The sequence below is a fragment of the Martes martes genome, assembly GCF_963455335.1.
Source record: "Martes martes genome assembly, chromosome: 18".
Taxonomy (NCBI): Eukaryota; Metazoa; Chordata; class Mammalia; order Carnivora; family Mustelidae; genus Martes; species Martes martes.
Genome location: NC_137906.1, coordinates 32607821 through 32623748, shown reverse-complemented (window position 1 = coordinate 32623748; position 15928 = coordinate 32607821). Strand labels below are relative to the sequence as shown.

General features: G+C 56.3%; 1 protein-coding gene across 1 annotated transcript in view; it reads left to right on the top strand.

The window, feature by feature from the left end:
- CIITA (class II major histocompatibility complex transactivator) overlaps positions 1-13960 on the top strand; it is a gene marked incomplete at its 5' end in the record, with an annotated part of 45138 nt that extends 31178 nt beyond the window's left edge. Inside the window, 10 exons of the mRNA XM_080830199.1 lie at positions 825-2472; positions 3347-3505; positions 4386-4457; positions 7284-7364; positions 7875-7967; positions 9359-9445; positions 11735-11818; positions 11985-12068; positions 12723-12820; positions 13272-13960. Coding sequence (XP_080686325.1) covers positions 825-2472; positions 3347-3505; positions 4386-4457; positions 7284-7364; positions 7875-7967; positions 9359-9445; positions 11735-11818; positions 11985-12068; positions 12723-12798 — 2384 coding nt within the window. The 3' untranslated portion in view covers positions 12799-12820; positions 13272-13960. The remainder of the gene's footprint in view (positions 1-824; positions 2473-3346; positions 3506-4385; positions 4458-7283; positions 7365-7874; positions 7968-9358; positions 9446-11734; positions 11819-11984; positions 12069-12722; positions 12821-13271) is intronic.
- Positions 13961-15928: the final 1968 nt, after the last annotated feature.

The following is a 15928-nucleotide window of genomic DNA, read 5'->3' as shown; positions in this document are numbered from 1 at the left end:
CTGTGCCTTGGGGACAGGAGGTGGAGACCCAGGCCCGGCTCTGTCTCAGTCACTCAATACATACTCAGCCCTTTCCTGCTGGTTGCCATGCCCACGCCTCTGCCCCTCCGCTCATTTGATTCCGTGAGCAAATCATGTGGGCTGAGCTGAGGTCCTGCCCTTGTAAGCCCGCGCCAGGGGTTGGCATCTGGTTTTCCGGGCCGAGGGAATGAATGAGGGGAGAGCGGACGAAGGAGAGAGCTGACTCTGGGCACGGGGGTGATGGGAGGTGGGATGACGAGACGAGGACCGAGCCCCGATCTCTCACTCTGTTCTGTGAGCTCTTCAAGCAGATACATGGAATCACGCATGTGACAAAAAAAGCCCTAATATCATCCCCCTTTTGCAGAGCGGGGACTCCTGGGGGACCCCCGGAGCCGTAGCAGGGTCCGTAACATGCTCAAGGTTACAGTAATTAGCCATGGACCTGGGATTTGAACCAGATACACGGATTCCACTCTCTTAACTCTTAATACCGCCCCCCACCCCATGGACTTTCTGTAGCGAGGGCGCTAAAGAAGGGGGTTAGGGAGTAAATGAAGGGGCGGATAAAGACGGGAGAAGACAGGTGAATGAGGGGTGTGAGAGTCAATGAATGAATGAATGAATGAAGTACGTCCGCGTCACTGAGCAAGGCGGTAATAAAGGAGGCAGCGGGTAGGGACCGACAGGGGCAGGGGTGAAGACGCTGGCCATGGCCGTCAGGCTGGTGATGGCCTGTCCTGCTGCTAGCACCGTCCCCACCCAACACACGCACAGACACAAACACCCTTGGGCCTTTGCAGAGAGCGTGGAGCAGTTCTGCCGTTCCCTCCGGGACAAGTACCGGGCCGAGCCTGCAGACCCAGAAGGCATCCTGGTGGAGGTGGAGCTGGTGAGGGCGCGGCTGGAGAGGAGCAGCGACAAGAGCCAGGAGCGGGAGCTGGCCACCCCGGACTGGGCAGAGCGGCAGCTGGCCCGCGGGGGTCTGGCCGAGGTGCTGCTGGCTGCCGGGGACCGCCGGCGGCCGCGGGAGACGCAGGTGATCGCCGTGCTGGGTAAAGCAGGACAAGGGAAGAGCCGCTGGGCCCGGGAAGTGAGCCGCGCCTGGGCCTGCGGCCAGCTGCCCCAGTACGACTTCGTCTTCTACTTCCCCTGCCACTGTCTGGACCGCGCTGGGGACGGTTACCGCCTGCAGGATCTGCTCTTCTGCCTGGGCCCCCAGCCACAGCCCGCGGACGAGGTCTTCGGCCACATCTTGAGCAGGCCCGACCGGGTTCTGCTCATCCTGGACGCCTTCGAGGGCCTCGAAGGCCAAGATGGCCTCCTGCACAGCGCAGGCGGACCCGTGTCCACAGAGCCGCGCTCCTTCCGGGGGCTGCTGGCCGGGCTCTTCCAGCGGAAACTGCTGCGAGGCTGCACCGTGCTGCTCACGGCCCGGCCCCGGGGCCGCCTGGCCCAGAGCCTCAGCAAGGCCGACGTCCTGTTCGAGGTGAGCGGCTTCTCCGCCGAGCAGGCCGAGACCTACGTGACCCGCTCCCTGGAGCACGCCGGGGGCGCCGAGCGCCGAGAGCGAGCCCTGGCGCTCCTCCGCGGCCGGCCCTTCCTGCTCAGCCTCAGCCACAGTCCCGCCGTGTGCCGGGCCGTGTGCCGGCTCTCTGAGGCCCTCCTGGAGCTGGGCGGCGAGGCCGAGCTGCCCTCCACGCTCACGGGACTCTACGTGGGGCTGCTGGGCCCTGCGGCCCGTGACAGCCCCCCGGGGGCCCTGGCGGGACTGGCCAGGCTGGCCTGGGAGCTGGGCCGCAGACACCGTGGCACCCTGCGGGACAGCCAGTTCCCGTCGGCGGAGGTGAGGGCCTGGGCTGTGGCCCAAGGCCTGGTGCAGCCCGTCCCGGGGGCCCCGGACGCGGAGCTGGCCTTCTCCAGCTTCCTCCTGCAATGCTTCCTGGGGGCCGTGTGGCTGGCTCTGAGCACCGAGATCAAGGACAAGGAGCTGCCGCAGTACCTGGCCTTGACCCCGAGGAAGAAGAGGCCCTATGACAACTGGCTGGAGGGCGTGCCGCGCTTCCTGGCTGGGCTGCTTTTCCAGCCTCACGCCGACGGCCTCGGAGCCCTCGCGGGACCGGCGGGGGCCGCCGTGGGGGCCAGGAAGCAGAAGGCGCTCAGCAGGTACCTGAAGCGGCTGCAGCCGGGGACGCTCCGGGCCGGGCGGCTGCTGGAGCTGCTGCACTGTGCCCACGAGGCTGCGGACGCCGGGCTCTGGCAGCACGTGGTGCAGGGGCTCCCGGGCCGTCTCTCCTTCCTGGGCACCCGGCTCACACCCCCCAACGCCTATGTGCTGCGCAGCGCCTTGGAGGCAGCCGGCCGAGACTTCTCCCTGGACCTCCGCAGCACTGGCATCGACCCCACTGGGCTGGGGAGCCTCGTGGGACTCCGCTGTGTCACCCATTTCAGGTGGGGGCAGGGGGGCAGTGCTTCCGCGATGGGCTTGGTGCTGGGCCCGGTGCTGGGCACCGCGGTGGGGGGCTCGTTCCGTATGCACAGTAGCCGGGTGGGGGGCGGAAGGGATGCCTTCCGTTTTCAAGATGAGGACATCCGGGCTCAGAGAGGGACAGCAGCTTGCCCAAGGTCACACAGCCCGTGAAGGACAGCGCCTTCTGCCCATATTTGTGGAGTTTTTTAATTAAGAATTTTTTTTTCTATTTTAGAGAGGTGGGGGAGGAGAGGGAGAGGGAAAGAATCTCAAGCAGATTCCACGCTGAGCAGAGCCAGACGTGGGGCTTGAGTTCCCGACCCTGAGATCATGACCTGAGCCCAAACCAAGAATCCAACACTTAACCGTCTGAGCCACCCCCATGGCCCTTCAACCAGTATCCATTCTGCTTCATATTCAACTGTCCATCAGAGCAGTCTTCCTAGAACTTGCATCTGGTCATATTCTATCCCTCCGATTCCTTAACTTGGCTCATTTAAATCATTCTGTGATCTGTTTGATCACTTCAGCCTCATCTGCAGAAAATATCTCCCACTTTCCCCCCAAATATACTTCACCCAAGCTATGAAGTCCTGTACCATTATACTGGTTCAACCAAGGATTCACCACTGAGCTCCCTGGTAGCCAAAGCAAAAAGCGAAGCCAAACCACTGGGAGGGCTGAGAAAAGGGAGGCATCAGTAGGAACTGGAGTGGACATGGAGGGCTTCCTGGAGGAGGTAGGGATAAAGTTGAGGACAGTGTCTGAATAGGTAGGAGCTTCCTTCATGGAGCTGCCCCTCCATTATGGTCTAGCCCGGCCCTTGTGCCTGGGTCTGAGGCCCTTTCTCCGCAGGGCTTCGCTGAGTGACACAGTGGGCCTGTGGGAGTCTCTACAGCAACGTGGGGAGGCCGAGCTGCTCCGGGCAGTGGAGGAGAAGTTCACCATCGAGCCTTTCAAGGCCAACTCCCCAAAGGATGTGGAAGACTTGGGCAACCTCGTGCAGATCCAGAGGTGAGGAGGAGAGGGCGTGAGAGGTGGCTCAGACCATGCAGGTTGAGGACAGGCAGGACTCAACATTAAGTTTACCATTGGTATTTCTCCTCTCCTTTGGGACATCCTGAGCTCTCCCCAGGCCACCCAGAATCTCCAGCTGTAGGCACCCCCCGGGCAGAGCCTCCGGGACCCATCACCTCGTGCCATTCAAAGCTTCCCATCATGAACCCACTTCGTCCTCAGCTAGAGCCAGACAGACCCTCCCTGCTAAGGGTGGAGCGGTTGCCTTCTGCATCTAGCGACAGAAGTGACACGGACGGCCGCCTTTCAAGGCAGCCAGGATGAGTACTGTCCCCATCTGATAGATGGCGAGGCTGGAAGATCCCGCAGGCAGAGAAAGTTGGCTAGGGAGCAGCTGCTTCTCATTCTGTCCTCATCCATTGTTGGACCACCTACTGTGTGCTTTCTGGGCGCGGGTTTGATAAGCACCTGCTCTGAGGCTCTTTTCCATGAAACCCACAGGAAGGCCTTCATAACGCCCTATTCTGAGATTTTTTTTTTTTAAGATTTTATTTATTTGACAGAGAGATCACAAGTAGGCAGAGAGGCAGGCAGAGAGAGAAGGGGAAGCAGGCTCCCCACTGAGCAGAGAGCCCGACGCGGGGCTCGATCCCAGGACCCTGGGATCATGACCTGAACCGAAGGCAGAGGCTTAACCCACTGAGCCACCCAGGCATCCCCTGAGATATTTTTTTAACAGGGGACAACGACAGCCCCCAAGGAAGGCAGGCCTCCCCGGGAATTTGGGGCCCAAAGGCAGGCATCCTGGATCACTCATGTAGAGGCTCAGGGACAGGCGCAGAGCCTGCTGTCCGCTAACTTTGCCCGTTCTCTCCAGGACAAGGAGCTCCTCGGAAGACACAGCTGGAGAGCTCCCTGCCGTCCGGGACCTGAAGAAGCTAGAGTTTGCGTAAGCAGAGGAGTGAAATGTCTCGGGTCCCTGTGATGTCTCTTATCTGCCGTTATTTGCAGGGCCCGTCCCACCGGGAATAGAGATAGGTCCCCAAAATCATTTTTAAAAAATATTTTATTGATTTATTTGAGAGAGAGAGAGAGAGAGAGAGAGTGGGAGGAGGAGCAGAGAGAGAGGGACAGGCAGACTCCGTGCTGAGCTTGGAGCACGACGCTGGGCTTGATCCCGGGACCTTGAGATCATGACCTGAGCCAAAGGCAGATGCTTAACTGACTGAGACACCCAGGCACCCCCTCAAAATCATTCTTATCCTATTGCCTCACCCCTTTGGAGGCCAGCTTCCAACATCTGGGGATCGGCTGGTCAGGGCTGGGGCTGGAACTTCTTGGGTGTGATGCCAAGTGGCCCATTTACCGGTGAACACCCTCCTTCCCATTCATTCAGTGGAAAGAGTCCATTGACTGAGCCCACTGTCCTCAACGAGCCCGAAGTTTAGTGTAAGCAGTTACCCCCTGCTGTGATTGGTGGCCCGTGGTGGCCAGGGGGTGGGGAGGCCAAGGGGACCCTCTGGAGAAGGTGACCGAAGGGTTGATGCTTGCCTGGCTCTTGCTCCAACAAGGGAAGAAACTAAATTCGTGTGTGATCCTTGTTAGGGACCTAAAATCATCCAATAATTAGGAAGAAATTATTAAACACCTACAGTGTACTCAGTGCAATTTACATATGATCTGGGAGGCGGTCACTGCCTTCCCCATCTTACAGATGAGAAAACTGAGGCCTAGCCACGTTAAGGGGCGTTCCCAAGGTCCCCAGCTGGTCACCCACCAGCTACCTGCCCCTCCTGATCTCTGCTCCCCCGCACCCCAGGGAAAGCAAGCATTTCTGATTTTGAACAGAGAGAAGGTGCCACATTTGCGCAGAATTAAAAATGTTGCTGGAAAGAGGAAATGCGTGAAAACAATCACCAAGGGCCCTTCTGGGTTTGAATTATTTTCAGCTTAGAAAGCCCCGAGGCTGAGGTCGGAAGTGTGCTCTGGGGAACAATAGCCGTGAGGTGGAACGGCTCAGAACCAGGAGACTAGCCACCTGGAGGCCAGAAGCCCCAAGAAAGTTCTGAGGAAGGAAGGAAGGAAGGAAAGGACTATTTTAGGTGTGTGACTGCCAGCCACCGTGCCTGGTACCACGCAGGCCCTCACGGCCTGGAGATAAGGCCTGTTGGCTGCTCAGAACCCGTGAGGTGCTCTGTGGGGGGACGGGGTCCTTCCCTGAGTCAGCCCTTGATGAGGTACCCCCCATATCCTGTGCTGCCTTCCCTGCTCCCTCCACCCCAGCCCCAGGGGTCTCCTTGCGGGTCTCCAGGCTCACTACACAGGGTCTGGCCCCTGGGCCTTTGCACTGCCCATGCCTTCTGCCCACGATGCTCTTCCCCAGACACCGTCACGGCCCACGCCACTAGTCTCTCACTTCCTTCTCGTTTCCACCGAGCCAAATGCTCCCGTGTTTGAAAGTACCATTCTACCCCGACTGCCACCGTACTAGTCTCTGAATGACTGCTCACCTCCCACACCAGATAATCGACTGATTTCTTTGATTATCTGTCTTGCCCACGGGACTGTCAGCTCCACGAACAAGGGCCAGGATCTCTGTCTGTTTTGTTCATGGCCCTGTCTGGACAGGCTTATATGGGCCCGGCCCCCAGGAGGCGAGCCGTCAGTGTCAGATGCATGAACGCCGTCATCCTTCCAGCAAGCTCATGGGACTGGGGCCCGATGCTGAGGAGACCAAGACTGAGCTGACAGGATTTGCCCACAGGGGCCACGTGGTCAGGCCCAGCTTCAAATCAGACATCGAACTCCCCCCTCGTGACCTTTTACGAAGGTTCGCCGTTCCCGGACTTCGAGATTGCAAAGACAGAGAATATTTTAGAGTAAATTTGAGGGACTATAGGCAGTTACCACCTTTTTGTTTTTATCAAATGGGTTCATACAATAACTCCTGCTGGCACCATAATTTTATCAAAGAATGAACATTTTCTTGCAGGAAACGCCCCAGAGGACACGAATTCAGAATAAAGGACAGTTAAATGGACGTTGAGTCCACTTAACCATATTTTAAAAGCAGAACAGAACAGCCCTCCCCCATCTTCATTTTTCTCATTCCCTGGAAGTTGGGTGTAAATGCTGATTCACACTGTGAGACCTTGTGTGAATTAGTTAATCCCTCTGTGCCTTGGTTTCCCCATCTGTAAAATGGGGATAAGAAGTGCCCTTAGCTCAGAGTTGTGAGGATGAAATGACATCTAATCTGAGTGAAGGACCCGGTGTGTGCCTGGTATATAATAAGTCCTCTATAAATGGTTTTATTTGTTATTAAAATGTAATGACACAGGGGCGCCTGGTGGCTCAGTCAGCAGAGCATGCAACTCTTGATCTCAGGGTCGTGAGTTCAAGCCCCACAATGCGTGTAGAGATTACTTAAAAAATAAATAAGTGTTTTTAAATTAAAAATTTTTAAAAATGTAACGGCAGATAAGTAAAGCCATTTTTCTCAAGACTGGTGGTGGTCCTCAGGCCAGAGTTTGGGAACCACGTCCCCAGGCCTGGAGCCCAGCTGCTTCTCGGGGGGCTTTGGTGAAGTCTGGCAAAGCAGAAGGGACTGGGGTGCCATCTGGTGGGAATCAAGGGGAGGGAGAGCACTGGGGAAGCAGGGAGGGGGAGGGGTCTCAGACTGGACCTGCCTTCTGTGGCTCATACACCCACCCTGGTACCTCATTGAGGCTCCTTGACTGTTCTGGGGGTGTTACCTCTGTTCTTTGCCTTCTAGGCTGGGCTCCGTCTCGGGCCCCCAGGCTTTTCCCAAACTGGTGAGGATCCTCGAGGCCTTTTCCTCCCTTCAGCATCTGGAGTGAGTATGGACGAAGACGCCCTCTGGTTTTGATAACCCCCAACCCTGCCCCTGGGGACGGTGTACACAGAAGGACCTTCTCTGTCCCTCCCTCGCTTCCCCTCTCTTGCTGCTTCCTCCGTGTGGCTGGTGGGAATGGCCACGTGACCCCACTGCGGGGACGGGAGGGCGGATGAGAGACTCTCCAAGAACATAAAAGGTTGAATCCCTTTGTGACCTCTGAAACTTTCCCTCACGGAGCTCCCATGCCGTTCCCAGCACCGCCAGGAGGAGGCAGGGTCTTCCATAGTTGTGGTCCCGAGAGGGTTAAGGAAGTTGCCGGAGCTCATGGGGCTGGGGGTGGGGGGAGTGCAGACAAAAGGATTCGGGTCTGTGGGGAGTCAGAACCTCGTCCCCTGGCTGGCTCTTGACAGTTTGTCTATGGTGTGTCCAAGGAAGGGGGGGATGGGAGGAGGCTGCCACGCCGCTGGAGTGTGCACTGACGGCCCCTCCATCCGATCCCACCTGCAGCCTGGACTCACTGAGCGAGAACAAGATCGGGGATGCGGGTGTCGAGCAGCTGTCAGCCACCTTCCCTCGGCTGAAGGCCCTGGAGACTCTCAAGTGAGTGCTGGAACTGTCCTTGGACTTTTGCGTTCTGTTCTTCCCGTCACGCACGCATTCAGTCATTTCATTGGTTAATTTCATCAGCAGATCCCGAAGGAGCACCTGCTATGGGCAGGCACCGTTCGGGGTCCTGGAGACCCTGCTTTAAACAGAACGATCAAAGTCCCTGACCTCAGGGATCTCCTAGTAAACAAGCAAACAGATAAATCCGTGATTATGAAGCACACAGTGACGAACATAAATAACGTTTAGTGAGACAAAGTTCTGCCGGGCGGTGCGAGAGAGGAAATGAACCAGGACGTGTCACTAAAACATCATCATCAAAATAGTAAATCTTTATTAAAAAAAAAAAAAAAAAAGGAAAGAAAAAAGAGGGGCACCTGGGTGGCTCAGTGGGTTAAGCCTCTGCCTTCGGCTCAGGTCACGGTCTCAGGGTCGTGGGATCAAGCCCCGCATCGCATCGGGCTCTCTGCTCAGCAGGGAGCCTGCTTCCCCATCTCTCTCTCTCTCTGCCTGCCTCTCTGCCTACTTGTGAGCTCTCTCTGTCAAATAAATAAGTAAAATCTTAAAAAAAAAAAAGACAAAAGAAAAAAGGAGCATGTGGGTGGCTCAGTCAGTTGAGCACCCAACCCTTGATTTCAGCTCAGGTCTTGATCTCAGAGTCGAGTTCAAGCCCCACGCTGGGCTCAAAAAACCCAACTGTCCTGGGTATTAGGAAGCGGATGGATACGATGTGGGAGGATTCGCATGATCATTTACTGAACGTAGAGGGGATTGTCAAAGCCTGTCCACACTCCCCTTCTTAACTGGCTCGGGATGGCTGCAGGATTCGCTTTGGGATTTCTTTGACTGTAGGACACTGAGACTTCCCCAGTTTTATAGTATTCTGGGTGATGCTGTGAGTAAGCTAGCTCTCCCTCTCTCCCTCACTCCTCACTTCGTCCAACCTTTCCTTCCTGTCTTTTTCCCACCCACTTAAGTATTTACTGAGCACCTACTATATGCTGGGCACAAGAGTACAGTAACAAACAAAACAGACCTGACGTTAAACAAGTAATAGGAACACGTCTTCAAGTCTAGTGTGGAAATGTGGTCCAAAGGGAAGAGAAGGATGCCATCGAATCATAGAGCAGGTGCGGGGGGCACATGAGCTCTCTCTTTATCGTCACTCCCACATCCCACGCAGCCAAGCGTGGGACAGCATCTGTATTTACTAAGAATCGGCATGTTGCCCGTGACTCTCCTGCAGGTAGACAGGCATGGGTTTGCTGCTCAGGCCACCGTGTGGGGAAGTGAGAGTTCCCCAGCTCTGCCCCAGGTGGGTGGGCACGGATAGGGAAGGGCATCAGACTCAGTCCCGAGCCCTTCCCCTCGCTGTGTCTCTGCAGCTTGTCCCAGAACAGCATCACTGACGTGGGTGCCTGCAAGCTGGCCGAGGCCCTGCCCTCCCTGGCTTCATCCCTCCTCAGGCTGAGGTGAGCGGGGCCCCCGCTGAGCGGGTGGGCTGGGGGAGGGTGGAGAGCCCCCCTTTCTGCCAGAGTTGCAGAGCCCAGTGCTGGGGCTGGAGAGAATCCCTGCCGGGTATTGTGTTTGCTTGCTTTTCTTGCACAACTAGGTGCAGGCTGGGGGTGGGGTGGGGGAGGGGCTTTGACCTAAAATCCAATATGAACATGACCCCCCTGGAGCTGGGCCACGCCAAGGCCCCAAACGAGAGGATAGCAGGGCCTGGGGAGATGCACCTGACAAGCTGGGAAAGTTGCTTACTCGTTTGGAAAAGGGGGACCGTCCCAGTGGCCTATGGAAAGCACTTGGCACAATGCCTGTTTCTAGTGCACAGTAAATATTGGCCCTCTTTCCCCAGGGGATGGCAGGACTGAGCCTTTTTCTGTAGTCCAGCGGTGACGGTTTTCAGAAGGCTGACTGCGAACAGGCAGCCTTGGCTGGCTCTTGCGGCTCACACAGTGCCTGCACTGCCACCTTCGGGTAGGCCTTGGCATAGCACTTCTGGCTTTTGATGACTTCCAGCCTGGCTCCTCGGGGTGGTCCCAGGTCTGATGAGGGGAGCTCAGACCAGGGCCCCAGCCATGCAGCTCAGCCTTGCCAGCTCTCCTCTCTGGCCAGGCTTTCCTACTCCCTCCTCATCACCCGCCAAGGACAGGCAGAGTCCCATTCCCAGAGGAGATGGTATCTGGTTCATCTAGTTATTGAAGCATCCACCTTTATCGTTCCAGCCAGGGTCACCATGTACAGCTGTATGGGTTGTGTATTGTGCAAATCATAATCTATGTGATTGGCACTCCCTAGACTTGTGCAGGACATCTAATTACCTCTAATATCAACTATGGGGCAATACTTGTGCTAGGAATACAGCTAGATATACAGCTATGAACAAAACAAATAGTCCTTATCTTCAGGCTTCTTGCACAATAAATAAGCATGTGTACAAACAAAGTATTTTTAAATAGTGATTCATGCTGGGGAGGAAACTAACAAGGGCCCGAGAGGGTACGATGGGAAGTATTGAATTCATCAAAGAGGTCAGGAGACCCTCCTCTGTGGGAGGTGCTCAGACCCAAGCATTCCAGGAGGAGGGAACAGAAGATGCAAAGGCCTTGAGGTAGGAACGAGTGTGAGTCTTTGCCAGAAGGCCACTGTGGCTGGCTACAGGGAACGAGGGACAGAGGATGGGAGATGAGATGGGAGAGGTAGGGAAGGGCAAATTATGCAGGGAGACTCTTGTAGGTCTGATGGGGGCTTTTGGAGTTTTCCCATTGTGAATGGAGAAGCAAGTGGGGCATATGGGGGCAATATATGATCTGACTGACACTTTAGAAAATGCTGCTAATTAAACCATGACATTCATTGACGATCAGACACACCAGGATCTCAATGACATTCTGATGTGAACATGTACATCTTGGCATCAGTGAAATATGGGAAGAATCCTCTGTCTGTGGGAGGAGGGGGAAACCCCCTGGGTTCTAAGACCCACCCCAGGAAGAAGAGCCTCCGCCTGGTTCCAGCCCTGGTCCTGGCCAACCTGGGACATCAGGGGATGCTGGAGGTTAGCCTGAATCCGCTTTGCTGCAATGTAGACCTGCTGCTTTGACACGCAGCCCTGCAGTGTAGCCCCGAGGCTGAGTCATGGCAAAGTCATGGCCTTGAAATGAGAACCATAGGAGCACCCGGCATGGTAAAGGGATGATTGTTCCTGAGGACATAGCTTCAGCTGGCACCAGCGACACCCATCGCGTTATTGACTACGCTGCTCATGGTAGCTGGGACTGCGCCGCAGAAACCCACGCTGGCCCAGTGGCTCTGGTTTTTTCTCTCCCCTACTACGCCCCAGTGCTGGTCACACCATCTGCAGTAACTCATATAACCTTCACTGTCTCCCCCCCCCCCCCCCGCCACCGCCGCACCAGGAGGTAGTCATAACCACAGCTAGGATTGTCATTCCACCTGCCAGGCTCTGTTTTGGGTGTGGAACCAGCATGAGCTCATTTACTACTCCCCATGATTATTGTGCCCATTTTCTGGAGCAGCAAACTGAGTCACACAGGAGTTAAGCAACTTGGCCAAAGGTCACACAGGCAGCAAGCCCTGCAGCTGGGATTTGAACTTGGGAAGTCTCAGCCAAGAAGCTGCTTCCGCTTGCTCCTAGTGCTTTCCCTGGACTCTGGGCCCGTTTTCCCCTCTGCAAAATGGGCCAAGGATCTGGCTGGGCGTGGATCCCCACGGACCCTGACCTCTGTTTCCTGCAGCGTGTACAACAACAGCATCTGTGATGTGGGAGCCGAGAGCCTGGCACACGTGCTTCCAGACATGGTGTCCCTCCGGGTGTTGGAGTGAGTGTGGACAGTCGGTGGCAGGGGTCTGGGGCTCGGGGGGACTGCGGGGTCTCCTGCTGCCAGGCTGGGAAGGGCTGCTCTTTGAGAGCATGGGGGCAGCCTTGGTCTGGGGCCGGATGGCCCTGAGCGAGGGCCAGGCCCCAGGATGGTTTTCCCTCCCCAGTGTCCAGTATAACAAGTTCACGGCCGCCGGGGCCCAGCAGCTTGCCGCCAGCCTGAGAAAGTGCCCTCACGTGGAGACACTGGCGTAAGTCTTGGTCCCCGCGTGGGCGGAGAGACACCAGCTCTCCAGGGGCGCAGCTCCTGTGAGCCCTGAGCCCAAATCCTGATCTCACCCTCACCAGTGTGGGATCTTAGACGAGCAAACTTTGCCATGCTGGCCTCAGTTTCTTTGTCTGTAAAATGGGAGTGATAATATTTACCCCCAAGCAGTTTTGTGAGGTTCAAGTTAATCTTGAAACAGTGGCTGGTGCCTGAAGATGCTTCGTGTATTAGGGTGAACGATAGGAAATCACTTAAATTCTGTGATTCTGGACCTGGCAAATTTAGCAGTTTCATATGGTTCAAATTTATGTGTTATTCCATCACCACAGTGTCCAATGTCTGACATCAGCACTTATACTCTCTCAAGGCACTTTCACTCTTCTGGGCTAGAATTTACAAGACCCATTTTACAGATGAGGAGAATGAGGCCCAGAGAGGCTAACTAACTTTTTTGAGGTCTAGAGCAGAACCTGGTCTACAGAAAGGGGTCTCAGGACTTCTAGGTCTCTGCAATCCCCATACCCCGCCCTGGTCTGGTTCTGCCAGGTGGGAGGTCTCCAAGGTTCTAGGCTGGGTGGTAGGTGGGAATTGGGGGGTCCCCTTCTCTCCTCTAACCTGCCTGCCATGGGCATCGCAGGATGTGGACGCCCACCATCCCGTTTGGTGTCCATGAACACCTACAGCAGCTGGACTCACGGATCAGCCTCAGATGAGCTCTGGGATGCCTGGGACGAGGTACCCGAGGTGGGCTTGGACAGGGATAACTGGGGGGTGGCTCCTGGGTGAGCACCGCGGGACGTGCACCATCTGCAGCCTCCTGCTGTGATTGACGGAGGTGTCTTTAAAGGCTCTGGGGACTGGACCTCCTGTCTGTGGCCAGGCCTGGAGAGGTGGGGGAAGGATGGGGCATGGGGGGTGGTCAGACATCCACAGGCCTCAGTTTGGGCAAGAGCTTCCCTAGAGGTCCCCAGCCACCCCTGCCGCCTGCCCTACATGGTCTTCATAGGAATTTGCTCTACACGGTTCTGTGCCAATGGCTGTCCCCCCCACTTCTGTGCTCCCCCAACCTGTGATGTCCCCCTCCTCCGACGCCACATCATCCCCTATCTCGACAGTGCCCTGTCCATGTGTCCAGCGGCCCCCTCCTGAAACTTTCTGACTCGGCCCTTCTCCTGATCTCTCACAGCACATTCTCGGAGGACGCTGGCCATGCTGGACCTTGACCTGGTTATCTGTGGACACAGTTGTCCTTGGGCCCACGAGCCAAGCAGCCTGGCGCCCAGCCCTGCCGGCTCAGGGTCGGCCCCCACCCAGCTGCAAGAGGACCTGCTCTGTGGACAGCCCCGGGCCCAGCTCCAGGCCCCCATGGGGCCCAGGTCGATGACGACCCCGCAGACAGGGTGGGCGCCCGGTGGCCACTGTGGTCCACCCAGGAGCCCTGAGGCAGGCCCTGCGGGACACTCCTGACAGCGGTGGCCAGGCCAGAGTAGAGGAGTGGGGCATCCCCATCCCTGTCCCCCCAGGTCCCTGCTGGCCCGGGAGGGAGGCATTCTTCTACACTGTACTCCTAATAGGGGTACACTGCATGCTGTGCGGACAGCCGTGGCCGCCCCGCCAGCTCCTTTCCCAAACTGTGACAGGCCGGGATTCTGCATTCTGCAGCAGCTGCTTTGTGTCTGCTGGACCCACTGTTTTGCACTAACTTCGTTGAGCCCAAAGCTCAGCCTGGCGCAGACACACCGGACTTTAGCTGGAAAGAGCGGACGGTACACTAATGGAGAGGGGAAGGGCGAAGGGGCTGGAGCCACACCTGCCTCTCGGCCTTCATTTCTTGTGTCGTGTTTCACTACATTATAAAGGGCTCATTTAATCTCACGGGCACGTCCACCATTTGAGTTTATACCTTGGTGACCATTTTGGGGCGCCTGCTGTTCGTTTATCGAATGCACCACACACTCCCCACAAGACGCAGGGACTTAAAACGACACACGCATTGGTTCTGCTCCCGGGACGGTCACTGTGGGCTGGGCTCGGTGGGGACAGCACATCTCGGCCCCACTCCGTGTCGGGGGGGGGGGGGCGGCGTGCTGGCTGGCGGGGGGGCCTGGGGCTTTGGTTCCTCTAAGGAACCGACCACAGAGGGGGCACCTCTCCACGTGGGCTGGTTTGGGCTTCCTCATCGCGTGGTGGCTGGGTTGAAGGGCCATCATCCGAAATGGAAGAGGGAGACAGAGACCAGAGAGAGAAGAATCCTTTCTATAACCCATCCTTGGGAGTCACATGGCATCACTTGCTCCACATTCTTTCTGGAATGGGACAGGGGCCGTGGCTGTCCTACCACCCAGCTTCACCCGCCCTCCTCCCCCCGGCGGAGTCCACCATGGCCCAAGTCCTGTCTCTCTGGAGAGGCCCTTCCTACGGCATCCCGAGCATTAGCGGCAAATTCATATCTGGGGACCGGCAAGGTGATGCACCGTATGCCTTGCAGGGGGCTTGTTTCCCTCTGCCTCTCTCTGACTCGCCTTTCTATCCTGGGAGCCGTTTCTTAGTCGGGCTGGCATCTTGCCTTGGCCACGGTGAGCCTGGAAGGGGCCTGGGAGCTTTGTGGTCTGCACTGAGAGCTGCAACTCAGCTGTTGTTGTTTTCACTGGAGTGTGGCCTGCTTGGTCAGAAGTCCAAAGGTGGGTTAAGCTGGCTTCTCCCGGTGCCAGCGGGAGCAGTCTGCTCTGCTCTAGCGCACCAGCCCTGATGCCCGGTTCCCAGACTCTCCTCCTCTTTCCCGAAAGTGGGAGTCAGGGGTCAGGAGGGTTGGAGGGATTTGGACCCAACTGCTGGGTTGGCAGTCCTGGCAGAGAGAGGCGTTGCCTTCTGCCACGGCCCCACTGCTGAGGGCACCAGGCGTTCTGACCCAGGCTTGGGTTTTAAAGAGCACGGGCATTACTCCTCAGGGTGTGCCCACATTTGTGGATTGTGTGGACTCCCATGTGTGCAGCCACAGGGGCAAACACCCCCCAGCTGGATGGGGAGGGCACGATGGCATGCACTGCTTCCGGTCTGAGTCAGAGCCCATGATTATTCATAGTTCTGACTTCATATACGATGGCTACCATTTATTAAATAAGTCGCTACCTGTAAGGTGCTTCACAGTGTAAGGGACATAGTAGGTGTTCAATAAGCATCAGCAAGCGCCACTTCATGCCAGTACCATGTTAAGCCCTTAAGCTGGTCTAGGGCCAGCAGCAGACTCCAGAGCTAGATCACGTGGGCTCACTGCCCAGCTCACCACTTGTGCAAATTACTTCTCGTGCCTCAGTCTCATCGTATATAAAATGGGCATAATTATAGTTCCTTTGTTATGCAGAGATTCAAGGAGTTAAGACACTGACAGCAAGAGCCTGGCATACAGCCCAATACTTGTTAGCTGTCCTTATTAAGTATGAATGTGTGTTTTGTTTCTGCCTGTGCCTGGAATGTTCTCCCCAGGCCCTTCATAGTGGGCAACTTCTGATCCTGTAGGACTCGGTTTAAAGGACAGGTCCTCAGGAAGGTCTACCAGACCACCCTATCAAATAGACACCCCACCCCGACTCTCCAAACTGGTTATTAGTTTCTCGTTTTCATGCTTATTTGTTGTGTTGTCTGCTCCTGTCCTAGGATGTGAGCTCCAGAGGGCAGCTCACCTGTCTGCTTTGTTCACTGCTGTGCCCTCTGTACCTTGCAAGGTGCCTGAACACAGTAAGTGCTCAATAAATGTTTGTGGAATGCATGATCCTCACCACAACTTTGCTTATATGCTTTGCTCATTCCACAAATATGCACAGAGAACACAGTGGGGTACTCAAT